Below are 17,219 nucleotides of genomic sequence, written 5' to 3'. Positions count from 1 at the left end.
CCTACGATTGAAACTGCATAGACCTAGAAAAGATCGTAACTCACGGATGTCTTTAGGCTGTGGCCAGTTCACTATCGTCTCTACCTTCTTGGGATCTACTTGAATGCCTTTAGCTGAAAAAAATGGTCATATTCAATTTTAGACTGAAAAGCAGTCACGTTTGGGGTTGTGATCCACGCACCAGGGAATCCCTAAAATGAGATCTTGCTCGTGCAAATGGGCAACTAGAAAATCTTGGCTCTCAACTAATGGCCCCAGAGTCACCTCAAGATCCTTAACCATTTGCAAATAATAACAATGTAATCCTTGAAAAGATGAGTTGACTCTATATTTGGTTTTGATGGATGCAAGCCCTAGTTTTTCAACTAAGCAATGTGAAATGAAGTCATGGGTGCTTCCATCATCAAACAAGACATTATGTTCTTTTTCGTGCAATAGTGCAGTCATGCGTAGCAAAGAGGTATGGAAAAGGATGCACTTTTACCTAAGGAACGCTTCATCTTCGGTGTCTTTGTCCTCATCTCCGCCCTCTTGCTTGAACGATTCATCCTGGGATCCTTCAACAATATCATCAATGTAGTGGATCCGTGCAGAGTTGTTGCGCTGACCATTGCCATTGGTACGGCCACTGGTTCGTCCTTCATTGTCTCTGTTGTTATTGGTGACATCCTTTTCTCGAGTACCTGACTTACGTGAAGCAAGTGGGTTTTTCAGGCATTATAAGAGTAGTGCCCCTTCTCTTTTAGCAGGTTTCAATTAGACCTGCCTTCATAGCTACCAACTTTACCACTTGTGCTCTCCTTCTTGAAGAATGGGATATGTTTCTTTATTCCCACAGCTTCTTCCCTGTTTCCTTTCTGACTAATGCTAAACCCATAGCATCAAAAGCTGTAGATGACCGAAGCATGCACACATCAGCAAGAATAGTAGGACGTAAACTCTCAATAAAGGTATGGCATTTCTCCTTCCATGGCACTTTTTCAATGGTTTGCAATTGAAGTAGTGTGGAAATATATTTCTCAGTGTAGACATCCACTCTTTCATTGTCCATCTGCCTCATTCTTCGCCATTGCTTGCAAGCATCGTCTTCAAATTGTGTAGATAGGAAGGGCTTCTTAATTTTGTCTTTGAATGCGCTCCCATGTCTTCGAAATATGTGTGCTTTCCACAAGCACACTCAACCATAATTGTGCACTACTTGTCATGTGACTTGCAAAAAGTTTCACCTTCTCAATCTCTTCGTAGCGTTCTCCCAAAAAGTATTGGTCGAAGGAACTAATCCAAGTAAGTAGAGCATGTCCATCTCTTTTGCCATCATATTTTGAAATTAAAAGTTTTGCAGTTGATCTTACCTTCTTTTTATCACGTAGCTTGAGTGCTTTCAAGATAGCCTTTCCCACGTTGTCTTCGTCACTAGACTCATGTAAAGGAGTAGTGTCATAGTGTTGCTGTCGACGAGTATTCTCGTGGCGCTTCTCCTTTCTATGATGTCTTGTCCTACTTCAACACTTGCTGTCGATGGTGTCAGTGGGTTCGCTACTTTCACTTTCATGATCATCTCTGTTCTTCATATGCTTTTTTGTGACTTCGGTCATCTCTCTTAGCACTTGAGTTGTGCATTCTTCGTTGGCCTTGTGCATGTCGTGTGGGAAAGGTCACCTCCCCATCCGTAAGTCCCTAAATGAGGAGAGCATAGGGGAGGGAGGCCTAGGGCAGGATATGCCCAGAGAAGAGAGGAGGGGGCTGCCCAGTGTCACAAGAAATGTTTCTAGTGTCTAGATTTTGTCAGTGTTTCATCTAGAAATGGGTTTAAAAAACGTATTTTATCTGAATTATATATAAAACATAAATAATTATCTTCAGATTCTCTCTCTCTCTCTCTCTCTCTAAAAAGAGGTACCTTTTGGATTTGCACTGTCTCATAGGCCCGCGAGGCCTCTTGCAAACGTTAATACATCGTTCTTTCTTTCTTTCTTCTCTCTCTCTCCGAAAAGAGCTCTCAAATGCACATATACACTTTGAGCACTCTCAAAAGAGTCAAGACAGGTGTGACCTGTACTAGGGTGTTTCGCCCAATGCAATGGCGTTTACGTTTCGTCTAGAAACGTTTCTAAGTGTTTCGCATGCTAGAAACACAATTTTTGGTTACAGTGGGGCTACCACATGGACAGCACCTCATAGCAATTGTACGGGTCTGTGGAGCAGCATGTATGGAGTTGATGGAGTTGGCAGACATGGAGTAGACAGCAGGGACTGAGTCGGCCACTGGATGGAGCTGGTAGGACTGGTTGGAGCCAGCAAACCAGGACAGCAAGAGGGTAGACAAAAGGGGTTGGGCTCCCTGCATGGAATGAAGCCGAGAGGCCTGGTTTTATAGAGCCCCACAGGTCACTGGGGAGGCTAAGAGCAGGTCGGCCATCAATGGGTCAAGATTTGGACCTAGCACAAGCCCTAGAAAAGGGTGTGGTGGAGGGGGCCAGCCAGGTCGCCTGGCACACACAACAGGGGGTTGGGCCCCCACTTATATGCAGAGCAAGTCAGCCACCAAGGGGGTCGGTTCAACACCCTACTGGGTCGGTTTATTTGGGGCAGGATTGCCCCCATAAAAGGAGGACCTATTGGCCCATATTTTACATCCAACAGATCAGCAAGGAGGAGCAAAAAGGAGCAGCAAGTGATCCACCCTTGGGCCTACATCCAGGGAGGAAAAGAGGGGTCAGGGTGCTGCAGACTTTGCTCTACATAGGGCTGAACCCTATATCCGGCAAATAGTTCCTCTTCTTCAGTAGATGTAGGTGGCTTCCAAGTTGATGTCACTTGATGTAATGCATCTTCTATCTCTTGACGTTGTCGCTTCTCATGCTGATAGCGTGCTCGCCACTCTTCCTCAGTAAGTGTCATTGGCGTTTGACTCATCGCATCCTCGTCTTGTTGTGGATCTTTAGTATGATCTATTTCTGATAGAATACGCTTTCTCGGCATAGTGAGATATGTGCATAGTGCAAAGAAGAAATCACTATGAAAGGAAATATATACAAACACAAGAGTTATCTCGATTCGGTTCCCAAGCTTTGAATGTGGCTATTTGTCGAGTATAGTATCTTTGTGGCCTCTTAGACTCACACAATTTCAATGAGCGCTGCAGAGTACAAAGCAAAGCTCATATCCAAGAGCACTTGAGTTTGTCTCTTGCTCTCGCAAACACCTGCTTATGGCCTTTAGAATTTTCCGCTTCCAAAATATGTTGGGTTGCTCCCTTGCTAGCACTTATTCCCTTGAAAGTTATCTTTATCACCAGAAACTTTAGAATATAGAATAGTAGGTGACTTGAACTAGTGGATAGTCAGAATTGTTAAGTGAGCTTGGGCTAGAACAATCCCGGGATGGGTGACCTCCCGGGAAGTTTTGAGAGCAGTCTCACAAGGCTCCTTCATGCTCAAAAAATAGCGCTAGATAAGCCAAGGACTATGCCTTGGTCGTCGCCTTTGTCGTTCGCTTCTGAGGAGCTAGGGTGAAGTCGAAACTACTGGCTTTGTGCAGTGTCGGCTCTTCCTTGGTTTCCTTTTTTTGCGATTTTTTTCCCCCTCCCTCTCTTCATGCCTGCTTCGTAGTTTGTAGTGCTTCACCAAACTTCTTATCTCCCTCCTATTCGCACACGGTTTGAAACTCTCTTTGTTTCGAGCTTCTTTCTGTCTGTTGCACACGTGCGGGGTTTCTTATTTTGCAAGGACATGAGCTTCGCGTGCTACGGAATGATGTAGCCATCCACTTGGGAGAAGTATGGAATGTCTATTGTTGCATGTCCAAGGTCCATGCCTAGGACAATCGTGGGGGAGTTTCGTTTGTGAGCAGCTTACTTGTCAGTCCGACCATGAGAGTAACCCAGTTACTACCACTGTATAGGTTGGGGAGTTAGCTGTTTGGCGAGTACCAGGGCATATATTCCCTATAACTCCTATATCCTTGCTCTGATATGTTATGCTCTAGCCGAGATAGCATGACCTCGGAAAGATCGGTGGGCATTTTCCCTTAGATGACCAACTTTTGTAATATTTTATGTGCGTAAATAAAATGGTCAAGGGAAGTAACTGCCAAGGTCCTAGGTGAGGGTGTATTGGCATCGACTAGGTGGTTCTGAGTGCTAAGGCCTAGGTGCACCTAAATGTGTAATAATGCCAAGGGGCAAATGTTTTAATTGTGCCCCAAGAGAGGGGTAAATGGTGTACCAAGTTAAAGGTCTAAAATGATGACATGTGGCAGAGGAAACCACCTAGGGAGTTGTGGGCTTGTGGATAGGCATGAAGGATTAAAAAAAGTTACGTATCTTGTGTGAGCATGCGATCCATGAGATTGGCTGGGAGGAAATGATGATGCCAGCGCCTGTGAGCTAATCAGAATCAACGGAAAACCAGAGAGATTAGAAATTGTTCGTTTCATTTGGTATCAGAGCCAGGCTAGCGTTCAGGCTAGACGAAAGGAGCGCAGACGGAGGATTACTTCGAGGAGAGAGGTTTGACGAGGGGGAAAGCAGTGGGGTAGGCTGACGATGAGCTGTGATGGCATGGCGTACCTTCAACTATTTGATGGACAAGCCTCGCGTGCTGGTGGTTGATGCCAGAAGCTTAAGCTCTTACTCTGCTGGCCACATTCGGAACTTCATCTGTGTAAGGAAACGCAAGGCTGTGGTTTTGCAAAATGAGGAAACATGTTTTGGAGCAAGTGCACCCTTTCGAACTTTGGTAAATCAGGCGTAGCGATGGACGATGCACGGACAGCGATATAGCCCGTGAGCGAGGTGTTGGCGGTGTCAAGCGTATCAGTGGCCTCATCGACGAAGGAAGCGCTGATTTCCGCTCTCCAAGCAGTCCCGACGCGAGAAGCTAGGTCCTCACGTCAAGAAGCCCGCTCTGCGATCTGTCACCAACGTACGTCTTTGCAAGCTTTGTAGATTGGAGGTCCTTCGACGCGATAAATGATCCCCTTTTTTTTGGTTCGTAAGGGATCGTCAATGTTGGGCTGCATTGAAAAATTTGATCGACAAGGGTAATCACTCGAGGCTGGCCGTTGCCTAGCTCGAAGCCCTACTCGTGAACAAGCCTACCAATCTGTTCACCAGTTTCCACTTATTTGCTGTCAGTTAATTTCCTGTCAGAAAGACAGAGTTTTGCAGAAATCTAGAGACTTGTAAAGGCTTGGGCAGAAGAAGGAAGTTCGGGACATCTGCACTACGTGGAACATCCCGGGAGCATCTTTTTTTTCCCTTTTATACAAATTTTCAGCTTGCAGTCTATTTACTCCTGTACAGCAAAAGGGGAATTCGAAGTGTGATATACTTTTGGGGTTTTGATGTACGGAAAGAAGTTGAAAAAATAAAAATAAAAATAATAATCTATTTTCCCTTTTGAAAGAATGGAGGCAGAGGGACAAAATTCCAGGGTAAATCTTGGCGAATCTAGAGCGCAGTCTACACGACAAGTGTCCCATCACACAACACCTACTCTGGTGGGTAGGATTTCTGTACTAGAAGATGCTTTACAGCAGATTATGAACCAGCAGCTTCAAGTGAACGTTGGTCAAAATGAAATTAGGAAGATGGTGCAAGCCTTGTCGGCTAGACCATCTAGAAATGAAAAGGGCAAATCTCCAGCAGAGCCAGAGCCTAGTATACACTCATCAGAACGTGCGAAGGCCAAGGTACCTAATATTGTCAACTATAGACCGGAGAAGTACGTTGGTCGGATGACCGAGCGCAGTTCTGATGTGATCGAGGTTTGGTTACACAAGTGGGAAGAAGCCTTCGCCATTTGTGAAATCAGATCTTATCTAAAGAAAATCCGCGAGACCACTCACCTGTTTATTGAGGCAGCGGATAGATGGTGGATTAAGCAACAAAAAGATCAAGTTGCCCCTACCACCTGGGAAGGGTTTAAAGCTGAATTTAAGAAACACTTTCTTCCACCTGACGAAGAGTCCCGAGCTTGGGATGCTTATAGAAACCTTCGCCAGAGGAATTTGTCGGTGGCAGAGTACGCTGACAAATTCAGGGAATGTGTTATGAAAATAACAGACCCTCTCCCTATGTCGGTTCAGTTGAAAGACTATATCTATGGACTGAACGACAAGATTAAAATGGAAGTTCGGGCTAAATATGTGACTACATTAGATGCATCTATTGCAGTAGCCCTGAACTATGAGGATGCCAGAGGCAGACCTAGTGGGTTTGTGCAGGTAGGGACTCAGCACGAGTATCCGAGAAAAGGGGGATTTCAGAGAAAATGGACTTCAAAGACAAGTGTCTCGCAGCCAAGTGGCCAAACCAAGCAGGTGAAGCCGGTTGAGGGACCAACAAAGACAAGTACCACCGTTGGGGTGAAAAGGAAAGTAACTCCAATGGCAGCCCGGGCTTGGTCAAAGTCCTCATTGACCCCTGAGCAAAAGGAGAAAGCTAGAAAAGAAGGATTGTGCTTCGGCTGCCTTCAGCGACATCAGTGGAAAGATTGTCCACTAAATAAAGACCGTCGCACGGCCAACATGATAATATCTGAATGCGACGCGGAAATGCAGGAGAGTCCCAATCGGAACAAATGCAGATGCAATTGGCGGGACCTTCTCAAAGGTTAGTACCTGTGTTGTTAAGTGTGTCTGTTACTAAGTTAGTAAGCGGTGCACCTGATAACATCCTTTCAAAGCCCGCAGCAACGGGGTATACGGTTTTCGATGAGCGCGAGTTGATTAAAATGAAAGGGCAAGTAGCCAATTGTGATGTGATTGTGTTGTTTGACTCAGCGTCAACGCACAATGTAATTAACTCGAAGCTTATTAAGAGGCTCAAGTTGAAAACTAGTCCGTCTGACTATGCTTATACGGTAAGGATGGCGGACGGAAGTGCAACTGAAGTATGGGACTAGAGGGTTACCCAGTTGGAACTTCGAATTCAGGACTATGTTGAGAAGCTGGACTTTGAATTGACTAGGCTAGCTCACATAGATATAGCCCTAGGCATGGCTTGGCATTTTTGAAAAAATCCAGCCATTGATTGGAAAAAGCATATTTACCGGTTCAAGATGAACGGGGTAGAATATGTTTTGCGAGGTGAAAAGGATTTACCTCGAGGACCATTGATTTCAGCCATGGAAATTCGGAAGACTCCGAAAGAGTTTCTGTGTCTGTGTATAGCATCGGTAGAGTCGATTGATGATGCGTCGACTAGCACTGAGGCTACCCAAGATGGGAAAATGGCCGAGTTGGCTAAAGAGATATCGGAGAAGTTCTTTGATTGTTTTAGGGATGAGTTATCTTATGGGTTACCTCTAGAGTGGAATGTTCAACATAAAATTGAGCTTATCCCGGGGGCAAAACCTGTAAATAGACCTCCCTATAGATTAAGCTTTACAGAGAAAGCTGAGGTGCGAAGACATCTGGAAGAATACCTCAAGCTGGGGCAGATTCAACCCAGTTTTTCACCTTTTTCTTCGCCAGTATATTAAAGAGGAAGAAAGATGATACTTTTCGTCTCTGTATAGATTACAAAGCATTGAATAATATCACTGTTAAGCACAGGTATCCGATGGCTCGGATCGATGATTTGCTAGATGCATTACATGGGGCCGTAATTTTCAGTAAGATAGATCTTAAGTGTGGCTACCATTAGATCCGCATTAGAGATGAAGATGTGCATAAAACCGCTTTTAGAAGCAGGTTTGGTCATTATGAGTTTTTGGTAATGCCCTTTGGACTTATCAATGCTCCAGCTACATTCGTCATGCTTATGAACGATGTACTACGTCCGTATATCGGAAAGTTTGTAGTACACTTTATTGACAATTCTAGTATTCAGTAAAAGTATTACTGAGCATCGTGAACACTTAAGAATAGTGTTCAGTACTTTGAGGAAAGCCAATCTTTATGTAAATAAGAAGAAAACTATACTGTGTATGGTTAGACTTGAATACTTAGGATTCATAATTACTCCAGAGGGGATAGAAATGGATCCAAAGAAAGTGGCTGCGATACTGACTTGGCCAATCCCTCAGAGTCTGACCACTTTGCGATCATTCTTGGGATTTGTCCAATTTTATCGAAGGCATATCAAAGGATATTCCGAAATAGTATCGCCATTGACTGATCTGACCTCAGATAAAGTACCTTTTATATGGGGACAGAATCAACAAGAAAGTTTTAACACCATAAAACAAGCTGTGATCACAGGACCGGTGTTAAAAATAGTTGATCCCCAGAAACCGTTGTTCTTGGAAACCGATGCAAGTGGCATTGCGGTAGGAGCAGTTCTCCTCCAAGAGGGAAGGCCAGTAGCCTTTGAAAGCAAGAAGCTTTCTCCCTCTCAAAGGAATTGGCCAGAGTTGTATGCTGTTGTCCATGCTTTGAAAACATGGCGAATTATTTGTATGGATCAGAGTTTTATGTGGATGTTGATCATGATACTGTGAAACATTTTTGTAAACAACCTGACTTGAGAGGCCGCCAAGCTAGGTGGGCAGAACTCATGCAGGAGTTTAATTTGACGATTCGGTACCAAAGAGGGAAGGATAGTAAGGTTGTTGATGCGTTGTCACGCATTATGCATAATATGAGTTTCACGGTGTTAGAGAGTGCTCTAATGGCCGAGATTAGAGAAACTCAAAAGGTGGACGAGTTTGTCGAGAGTCTATGGCCTAAGGCTCATGTGTTAAAACCCGGGAAAAACGAAAAGAATGACCTGGCATCCAGAAAAGGCCAAAATTATGCAAGATATGCCATAAGAGATGGTATGCTGAAAAGAAATGGCAAGGTAGTAGTACCTATTCAGAATGATCTCAAGCAGAGAGTCATTCGACAGTGCCATGATAGCCCGTGTGCGGGACATCCAGGAGTCGAGAAGACATATGATCTCGTGAAGCGAGATTTCTTTTGGCCAAAGATGAAAAAGCATATTCATGAATATGTGACACGTTTTTCGTGTCAGGTAAGTAAGGCCGAGCGGGTGAAGCCACCCGGACTTTTACAGCCCTTGGAGATACCACTAAGTAAGTGGGAGAGCATCTCCATGGACTTTATTGTAGGTCTGCCTACGACACAAGATGGATATGATTCTATCCTTGTGGTGGTTGATCGTCTTACCAAGATGGCTCACTTCATTCCAACTAGAGAATCTGTTAGTATCCCGCAAGTGGCGGATTTGTTTATTCGACATATATTTCGTCTGCATGGATTACCCAGATTCATAGTGTCAGAGAGAGATGTCAAATTTACCGGTCATTTTTGGATTGCGGTATTTGAGACACTAAGAACTGAGTTGGGAATGAGTAGTGGGGATCATCCAGAAACGGATGGTCAGACAGAAAGAATCAACCAGATTTTAGAGGATATGCTTAGAGCATATGTGTCATTGAGGCAACATACATGGGACAAGTGGTTGCCATTGTTGGAGTTTGCCTACAATGATAGAAAACATTCCTCTACAGGGTTCAGTCCGTTTGAGCTGAACTATGGTTATAGACCAGGAAATCCAACTATAGTTGGAGTACCTCAGAAAGTGCCTAGTGCCGCGAACTTTGTGGTTCAGATGCGGGAGATGCTAGCACTTGCGAGAGCTAACATCCGCCAAGCTATGGATAGAGCTAAGGTGTATGCGGATGAGAACCGATCCACTAGAGAATTTAAGGAAGGAGAAAAAGTTTTTCTCAGAGTTCCTTCACACTCAAGTCTTTGACTTCAGGAGAGTGTGCTAAGTTATCACCTCGATATTGTGGGCCATGGTTAATTCTAAAAAGAATAGACAAGGTAGCCTATAAATTAGAATTACCACCGGGGTGTAAGGTGCACCCAGTGTTTCATGTTGCTCGTATAAAGAAATTTTTGCATACTGGTGACTCACTAATCGAAGGTGTGGTTTTGTTTCAGGAGATAGAGGATAATGCAAGACGCAAACCAACAAGAATCTTGGACCGAGGAACAATGCAAGTGCGCAATCGGAAGATACCCACGGTGTTGGTTGCATGGCATGGTTTATCTCTATCGGAAGCTACCTTGGAATCCGTATACCAGTTACGGAGAGTGTTCCCAAATTTCATCATCGAGGACGCTGATGCTTGAAGAGGGAAGAAATGTTATGCTCTAGCCGAGATAGCATGACCTCGGAAAGATCGGTGGGCATTTTCCCTTAGATGACCGACTTCTGTAATATTTTATGTGCGTAAATAAAATGGTCAAGGGAAGTAACTGCCAAAGTCCTAGGTGAGGGTGTATTGGCATCGACTAGGTGGTTCTGAGTGCTAAGGCCTAGGTGCACCTAAATGTGTAATAATGCCAAGGGGCAAATGTTTTAATTGTGCCCCAAGAGAGGGGTAAATGGTGTACCAAGTTAAAGGTCTAAAATGATGACATGTGGCAGAGGGAACCATCTAGGGAGTTGTGGGCTTGTTGAAAGGCATGAAGGATTAAAAAAAGTTACGTATCTTGTGTGAGCATGCGATCCATGAGATTGGCTGGGAGGAAATACTGATGCCAGCGCCTGTGAGCTAATCAGAATCAACGAAAACCAGAGAGATTAGAAATTGTTCGTTTCATTGATACCACCGCGGCGGGAAACCCTCGTGGAACCTATAAATCCTCAAGAAACACAGCATATACTATATGAGAATACGCACAAACAAAAGAGACAGAACAATCATGCTGGGTACAATCTCCCCCATAGGAGTGATGCTCTCCTTCCACCCTCCTATGTATTTGATTATGATTCAATAGCTTCCGATAAAAGATCATACAAGCTTCATGTAGGGAAAGAGCCCCACGAGTCACTTCCAAAATAGCTTGCTTTTTCTAAAAATAAAGTTGTCTTTTCGTACTATAGTCAATACGATTAGGCTAAGCCTCTAATGTTCAAAATTAAACTATGTACATGAGCATTTGTAATATCAAAAAGTAGGCTTAGCCTAGTTCATCCCCGTATCACTGGAGTTGCGCCTAAAGCCAAAAATACGGTGAATCATGCTCGTCAAATGCCATCGCTTGGATCAATTACTCTTCCCGTGAATTCACAACAGTCAATAATAATGAAATATTTTAAGCATAGAATAACCTTGGAATTAATCATCACAATTAATCAACTTTTCAGTATTTCAGCGACACAAAATCAATAAATCTGAGATGGATGGTGCACACATGGGACCACATGCCACAGATGGTGCACACAGATACATAATATCCCACGGATGGTGCACACATGCTACACATACCGTCATCGCGTAAGTGATGCACACAATGCTACACACTCATACAGCGGTAGCCATATATTCAACCATGTAGTGCATCACTACGAACAGCAAGCGCACATGCATCAGCTGCGTGACAAAGTTGGACCTCGCTCAACTAAATATTGAAGGATCAAATCAATGGGGTAATTCCGATTCTCATAACAGCCTTAATTTGAGAAAGTAACATTATTTTGTGCCAAGGGATTGATAATTGCAAGTACTGGTTTTTGCCTTTTGCATAGCTTTTCTTACTTTTTTTTTTTTTTTTCATTTACTCAAGATTTTGTTTAAAGTCAGTTACAAACTATGGTATACCTTTTAAAAAGGCCAATCGTCCTTTTCTTCTTTTCGGGTTTATATGTCTTTTAGTCTCTTGGATTGTATCAAAGACTTAGACTTTGCTTCTAAGAATGTGCTTGTACATTGGCTTTACGCACGTCAATGTTGCTGTGGAAAATTCTGAGAGGGATTCGACACCGAGTATAAAACATTCATAGCATGCATTTGGGCTGCCATCAAAGTGTCTGCACCAGTATGTTTGAACTTATTGTATATTGTCCTTTTGTGAGGCTGTCCATGCAAGGGATTCTTTAAAGGATGTGACATGGTCGTGTGTTGGGTCAGATCCTTCCATTTGAAGGTCTTGTCAATGCAATCCCATTGGAGACAGTGGGGAAGAGCTAACTATGCTCTCTGGATTTGATTATGTTCAAACAGCTCATCAGAAATAGTGTATAAGGCTTTTCTTCTTTAACCTTCTACACATAAATCATTGTTTTGTAAGGTGTTGTCAACGTGGGTGGGTTCATTCGACCATTTTGCAATCTCCTTTTTCTATAATCAAGTTCCTACCCTTTTTTATTCATGTTTTCCACTGTATTTTATAATTACACATTTGAATGGAAAGAAAGTCCTTTTGATGATGTTACAATAGTTTAAAACTCTGTTAACGGTACACTAAACACCTAATCGCTAATTAATATTGCCAAATGCATTTGTGTCTCTAGTTCTCATGATTGGGATAGTAGGATAGCATTGCTTAGGTAAAATGTTGATTGTGCAGACTACTCATCTTTATTCATGCTTTAATGTCAGCACTGCCGTGGTCCATTTATTATAGTTGTCTTTATGTTTACTATGCTTATAAGTGTTTCTCCCAAGTTGGCAATGTTGACATGGGTGCATTTAGTCATGGACAACGTTGTATGATCTATGAATTTGGTGCTCAATGGTTTCAATCCTCTTTCTTTTTTACGAAATCATGGTTAGTCCTCGCATTTATGTTGTGCAATTTTTATTTCTATACTTAAACCAGCAGTATGACCTATTGTCGTTTTCTGCTTTTTGGCTTTACCAGATCTTTTAGTGTTTTGGATTGTATGAAAGACTTCAACACTGCTTCTAAGGTCTGCTTGTACATCGGCTTCGGTTTTAGAACTCGTATTGCAGTTGGGCTGTCATGGAAGTAGATGCACCATTACTGTTAAATCTTCTCGTTTACTGTCCTATTTTAGTTCGGTGAGTGTGTCCCTGCAGATGATGGTGTGACATGGTCATGTGTTGGGTCAATCCTTCCATCTTAAAATCCCTTCAATGCAGTCTGTTGGAGGACGTGGGGAAGAACTAACTGTGCTCTCTGAGTTCTCATGTATTCAAACAGCTCATCAGAAAGAGTGCTATAAGGCTTTTCTCCTTTACATAAATGATTATTTTGTGACGAGCTCTCAAAAGTGGGTTTAATTCTGTTATTCTGCAACCCCCTTTTTCTGTAATTAACTACTGACTCTCCTTATCCTGGTTTACACTATATTCTATAATTGCATATTTGAATAGGAAGAACGTCCTTTTGATGAAGCTACAATATTCCTTAACAAGAAAGACATAATTGCTAATTAATGGAGCTAAGTGCACTTGTGTCAGCTACTTGTTTCTATTCCTACAAAATTTATCATGGGGATAGAAGGATGGCATTGCCTGTTGGTAGAAGATTCATTACAAACTACTCATCTTTATTCCTGATTTTTTGTCAGCACTGCCATGGTTTAGCGTCAAAATCAGGTCCTTATATTATGTCAATGGGCTTTGTTTTCAGCAATTCCAAAAAGTTTCTTATCTTTCCCTTTAACTTTTACTTCCTGAACATATTCACAATCCTCAATCCTAAAATGTTATGTAGGATTCGTTGTTTGGAGTCCACATACCAAATATTGAGTACTCATGCCATGGTTTTTCAGAAAATATGTTGTGTAATTTTCATAAGCAATATCTTTGCTTGGAATTGTTCAGGCTGTAGGCTACAACTCCATTGAAGCTGAAGACTGGGAGTTAGCAACTACAGGGGAGGATATCAGTAAACTTGAAGCTTTATTACTCGACAAGAATAGGAAGATGGAACATGACCTTACACAAGTCAAGGTATTCAAAGTCCTCTATTATTCATTATACATGCAGATAGTGCTTGTCTGCAATGATGGTGATCTCGTATTGTATTTATGTGTGGACTTATCTGTCACTTAGGTACAATTGGCAGAAAGGATTAAAACTGCTGAGCTTGCTGAAGCAAAAGTTCAAGAGCTGGAGATCAAAATTGAGGAACAGCAGAAGCTAAATACAAAACTTGAAGAGGATATCCTCAAGGTGCTTCTTATCGGGAAGTTTCATGACTGCATTTTCTCCTCCCTTGTGTGCTCATGAACATGCCGTTAGAAAAGTTCCTTCTAAGCCTAGTGCAACAAAAAAGAGACGAAGAAAAAAACTGTATCCCCTGACACTTAAAAGGTTCGTTTGATCACTTTGTTTAATAACAATGAAAATTAATATGTTTTGGAGTTCAGGGTTACAGCTCAATTGAATGGCGAATGAGCAAGGCAGATGATTGGGACCTTCCAGAACTGGGGATGACAGATGTGATTGAGGTTTGTATTGAGTTCCACAGTGCCCAGATCTACTCTATGTTCAAGAGGACTTCAAATAATGTTATTTTGTATTAATCTCTAGTATCCACTGTGTGTGCTAACCATTTGCACTGAATTAAACCCCTGGCATCCTGCTGCACCGGAACTATCATGGTTCAAATGATAATAAGCTGTGAAAGCAGCAAAACGCTGCCATCTCTTCCAAAGAGTGCTCTCTATTTATTTGCACGTTAGTATTTGTCAAGATGTGTGCATTTTTTTTGTTCTTTGACTGAAATATAAGGCATCACAACAGTATTCACATCCAAAAGCACCTTAGTCCTATCAGAATTGTCTGTCTATTGTGATATACTAGGAGCAGAACAGTGCTCATCTTTTGTGTGTATTTCAACTTTGGGTGGGGATGTATGCCTTGAATGTGATTTTTTAGGTAAACTTTTTCAATGTAAGTGAGACTTTTTGTTCTGTTACTTAGCAATACGCTCATTTCATCTGGTTCAGTTGAGATTTGTCATCACATTTATAGATGAACTGTACAGCTACCAGAAATAGATGGCAAAAGACATGTACCTCTACAAAAAAATCTGACATAGTAAATGCAAAGTTTACTTTTTATTCGACTTAAATGTAACTCTAGTACGAGTCTTCTAAAGCAACTTTGCTTGCATTTGAAAAGCGCGGAGGAGTAAAACACGGAACACCAAATGAAGAACAGAACTCAATGCTGCAAGTGATTTGCAGTCAACGGGATAGGTTTCGGCAACGTTTAAGAGAAACTGAGGAGGTAAAGGCTGTTCTTGTGCACAGTATTTTGGTTCTGACAGATACTTCTAACTTCTATTCTTTGAAGCAATGCATTAGTTCGCATCTTAGCCATAATGTCCTGCAGGACATCAGGCATTTGCAAGATAAGAATAAATCTCTTATGGCAGAACTAGAAAAAAGCAAGGCAGATAATGTCAAGCTTTACGAGAAGATCCGGTATATACAAGACTACACACAGGATCGACCATTTGCACGAGGGCTGAAGAAGGTACTGATTGGTTAGGTACCCTCAAAATTTAAATCCTGCCAGTGGGATGAATTGATCACCTATTGTCTTATACCCTGCCCTTTTTTGGTCAGCGTGGGGATGATTTAGAGGCAGGATTTGGGTCGGATGTGGAAACAAAATACAAAAAGATATATGAGGAAGATATAAATCCATTCACAGCATTCTCAAAGAAGGTATCTTCCAATACACTCTAGTCATTGTGCTGATTGGGGTTCATTTTTATTTTGCTATATGCAAGGATTCGTGTTTAAACCTTTGCAGGAGAAGGAACGTAGATACAAGGAGCTGGGTATAAGAGACAAAATCACACTGACAAGTGGCCGTTTTCTTCTAGGCAATAAGTAGGTCATGTTATGCTGTTTTGGTTTATTTTTAGGTCATCCATTGCAGAGGAGTCTTATTTTCGTAATATGATTTGTTGATGATATCTGGAAGCTGGAAAAATGTGCTAGGCTGCTCACTTCGGAATATCGAATTTGGCATTCGACCAAATGTTACACTCCGCTAACCTTACACTTGTGTCTCCAGATATGCACGCACATTTATTTTTTTCTACTCCATAGGCCTCCACCTTCTTGTTTTCACGAGTTTGTACCGAATGTCTGCATTAAGCTACCATAAGTAAGTTGCCTTACCGAAGCATTTAAAGACAAGATTGTTATTTCGTGTCATTCGGCATCGTGATGCAATAATTTCACATCTTAACCGGGTATGCATTTTTCTAGGTTTCCATAGTTTCGGATTGTATATTCATAACGATACTAAGGGAAAGATCTATAGATACTAAGGGAGGTTACTCCTCCAAGGTCAATTCCTATTAATTCATCGACTAGAATTCTTCTGGTTTGTATGTATGAAGTTGTAACCAGATCATGATATCTGCCTCATTGTTAAAATCTGCAGTGTGAACAATACACGTAAAATTGATTCACTGGCTTGGGCGGCACAGTCAAACATTACGGGAATCTTTCCTCCGCCTGCTTTGGGCACTTTGTAGCAGTTGGTCCCATCAGCAGAATTATTTTTCTAAGGTTCTCATCGTGAAGCCTTATGTAATATGGATGGCTACAATGAATTCATGCATCTGTTGCGAATGCCAAAGCAAGTTGCAGAATGAGCTGACAGTTATCAGGACTGCTTTCTTCTCTATTACCAATCCTGTCATGCTTGTCATGCCATATTGGGCTATCATGGCCACACGTGGCGAATGCCGTGAAGTTGTCTTGTGAATATGCAAAGATTGGCAGGTCATCACCCTTAAACCCAGGGTGAAAATGATCATATAGGTGATGTTGGATAGCTGTGCTTTCAATACATCTTGATTTTGCCTACTGTTTATTGCCCATGGTTCTTTACGGTGTTCCAATACTGATTGCATCACCTGCTATATATATTTTCCCGAATCCCAATTAAAAATGTAATACACGTCAACTATTTTAAATTTCTTTATAAAACATGTTGTAAGAAGGCTGTGTAAGCATATAATACTATGACAGCGAGACCGAGCTAATGTGGATCGAAAGAAGACAATTCCCTGTTTCACTGGTTTATGGCTAATATTCAAGGAATTTTGGGAAGTTGGGAGGGTTAGGGGGAGGGGGTGTTGTGTTTTGTTAAAAAGATTACCGTATGCTATTGAAAGACTAGCCCATGCAAAGCATAGCTTAGGTGGCCATTGTAAGCTTAAATGAATGGGGCATAGAAAACATTATCATAAAGAATACCATTTGAGACAAGCCCGATTTTGGAGATCCTAACAACCCAGTCTGTTGAGAGGGTGACAATAGTACTATGTGTGTGTGTGTGTGTGTGTGTGTGTGTGGAGAGAGCTATGGAGCTTTGCCTGCTGCCCCAGCCCCGTCTAGGGCTTGTCTAGGGTTTCTGTTCCTCCCCCGTGAGCTCCTCAGTGCCCAATCCCCTCCTGTAGCCGTCGCACCGCAACAGCCTGCCCTTGCTGTACGGTTACCCGTACAAGCTCTATGGTAGTCTCGTATAGGT

At 42.3% G+C, this 17,219-nt stretch overlaps 1 protein-coding gene across 1 annotated transcript in view; it reads left to right on the top strand.

Annotated features, from left to right (window-relative positions):
- Window positions 1–16,666, top strand: part of LOC147886693 (protein CASP-like) — a 70,478-nt gene extending 53,812 nt beyond the window's left edge. The window contains exons 11-19 of the mRNA XM_087395160.1: window positions 13,539–13,667; window positions 13,770–13,889; window positions 14,087–14,167; window positions 14,844–14,951; window positions 15,057–15,200; window positions 15,293–15,394; window positions 15,483–15,562; window positions 15,750–15,842; window positions 16,125–16,666. Of these exons, the coding sequence (XP_087251286.1) occupies window positions 13,539–13,667; window positions 13,770–13,889; window positions 14,087–14,167; window positions 14,844–14,951; window positions 15,057–15,200; window positions 15,293–15,394; window positions 15,483–15,562; window positions 15,750–15,842; window positions 16,125–16,218 (951 nt within the window). The 3' untranslated portion in view covers window positions 16,219–16,666. The remainder of the gene's footprint in view (window positions 1–13,538; window positions 13,668–13,769; window positions 13,890–14,086; window positions 14,168–14,843; window positions 14,952–15,056; window positions 15,201–15,292; window positions 15,395–15,482; window positions 15,563–15,749; window positions 15,843–16,124) is intronic.
- Window positions 16,667–17,219: the final 553 nt, after the last annotated feature.

Source organism: Dipteris shenzhenensis, chromosome 24 (assembly GCF_047967505.1).
Source record: "Dipteris shenzhenensis isolate YYH24624 ecotype China chromosome 24, Dip_SZ_1.0, whole genome shotgun sequence".
NCBI lineage: Eukaryota > Viridiplantae > Streptophyta > Polypodiopsida > Gleicheniales > Dipteridaceae > Dipteris > Dipteris shenzhenensis.
Note: the sequence above shows the minus strand (reverse complement) of the source record. Positions and strands in the feature narration are given on the sequence as shown.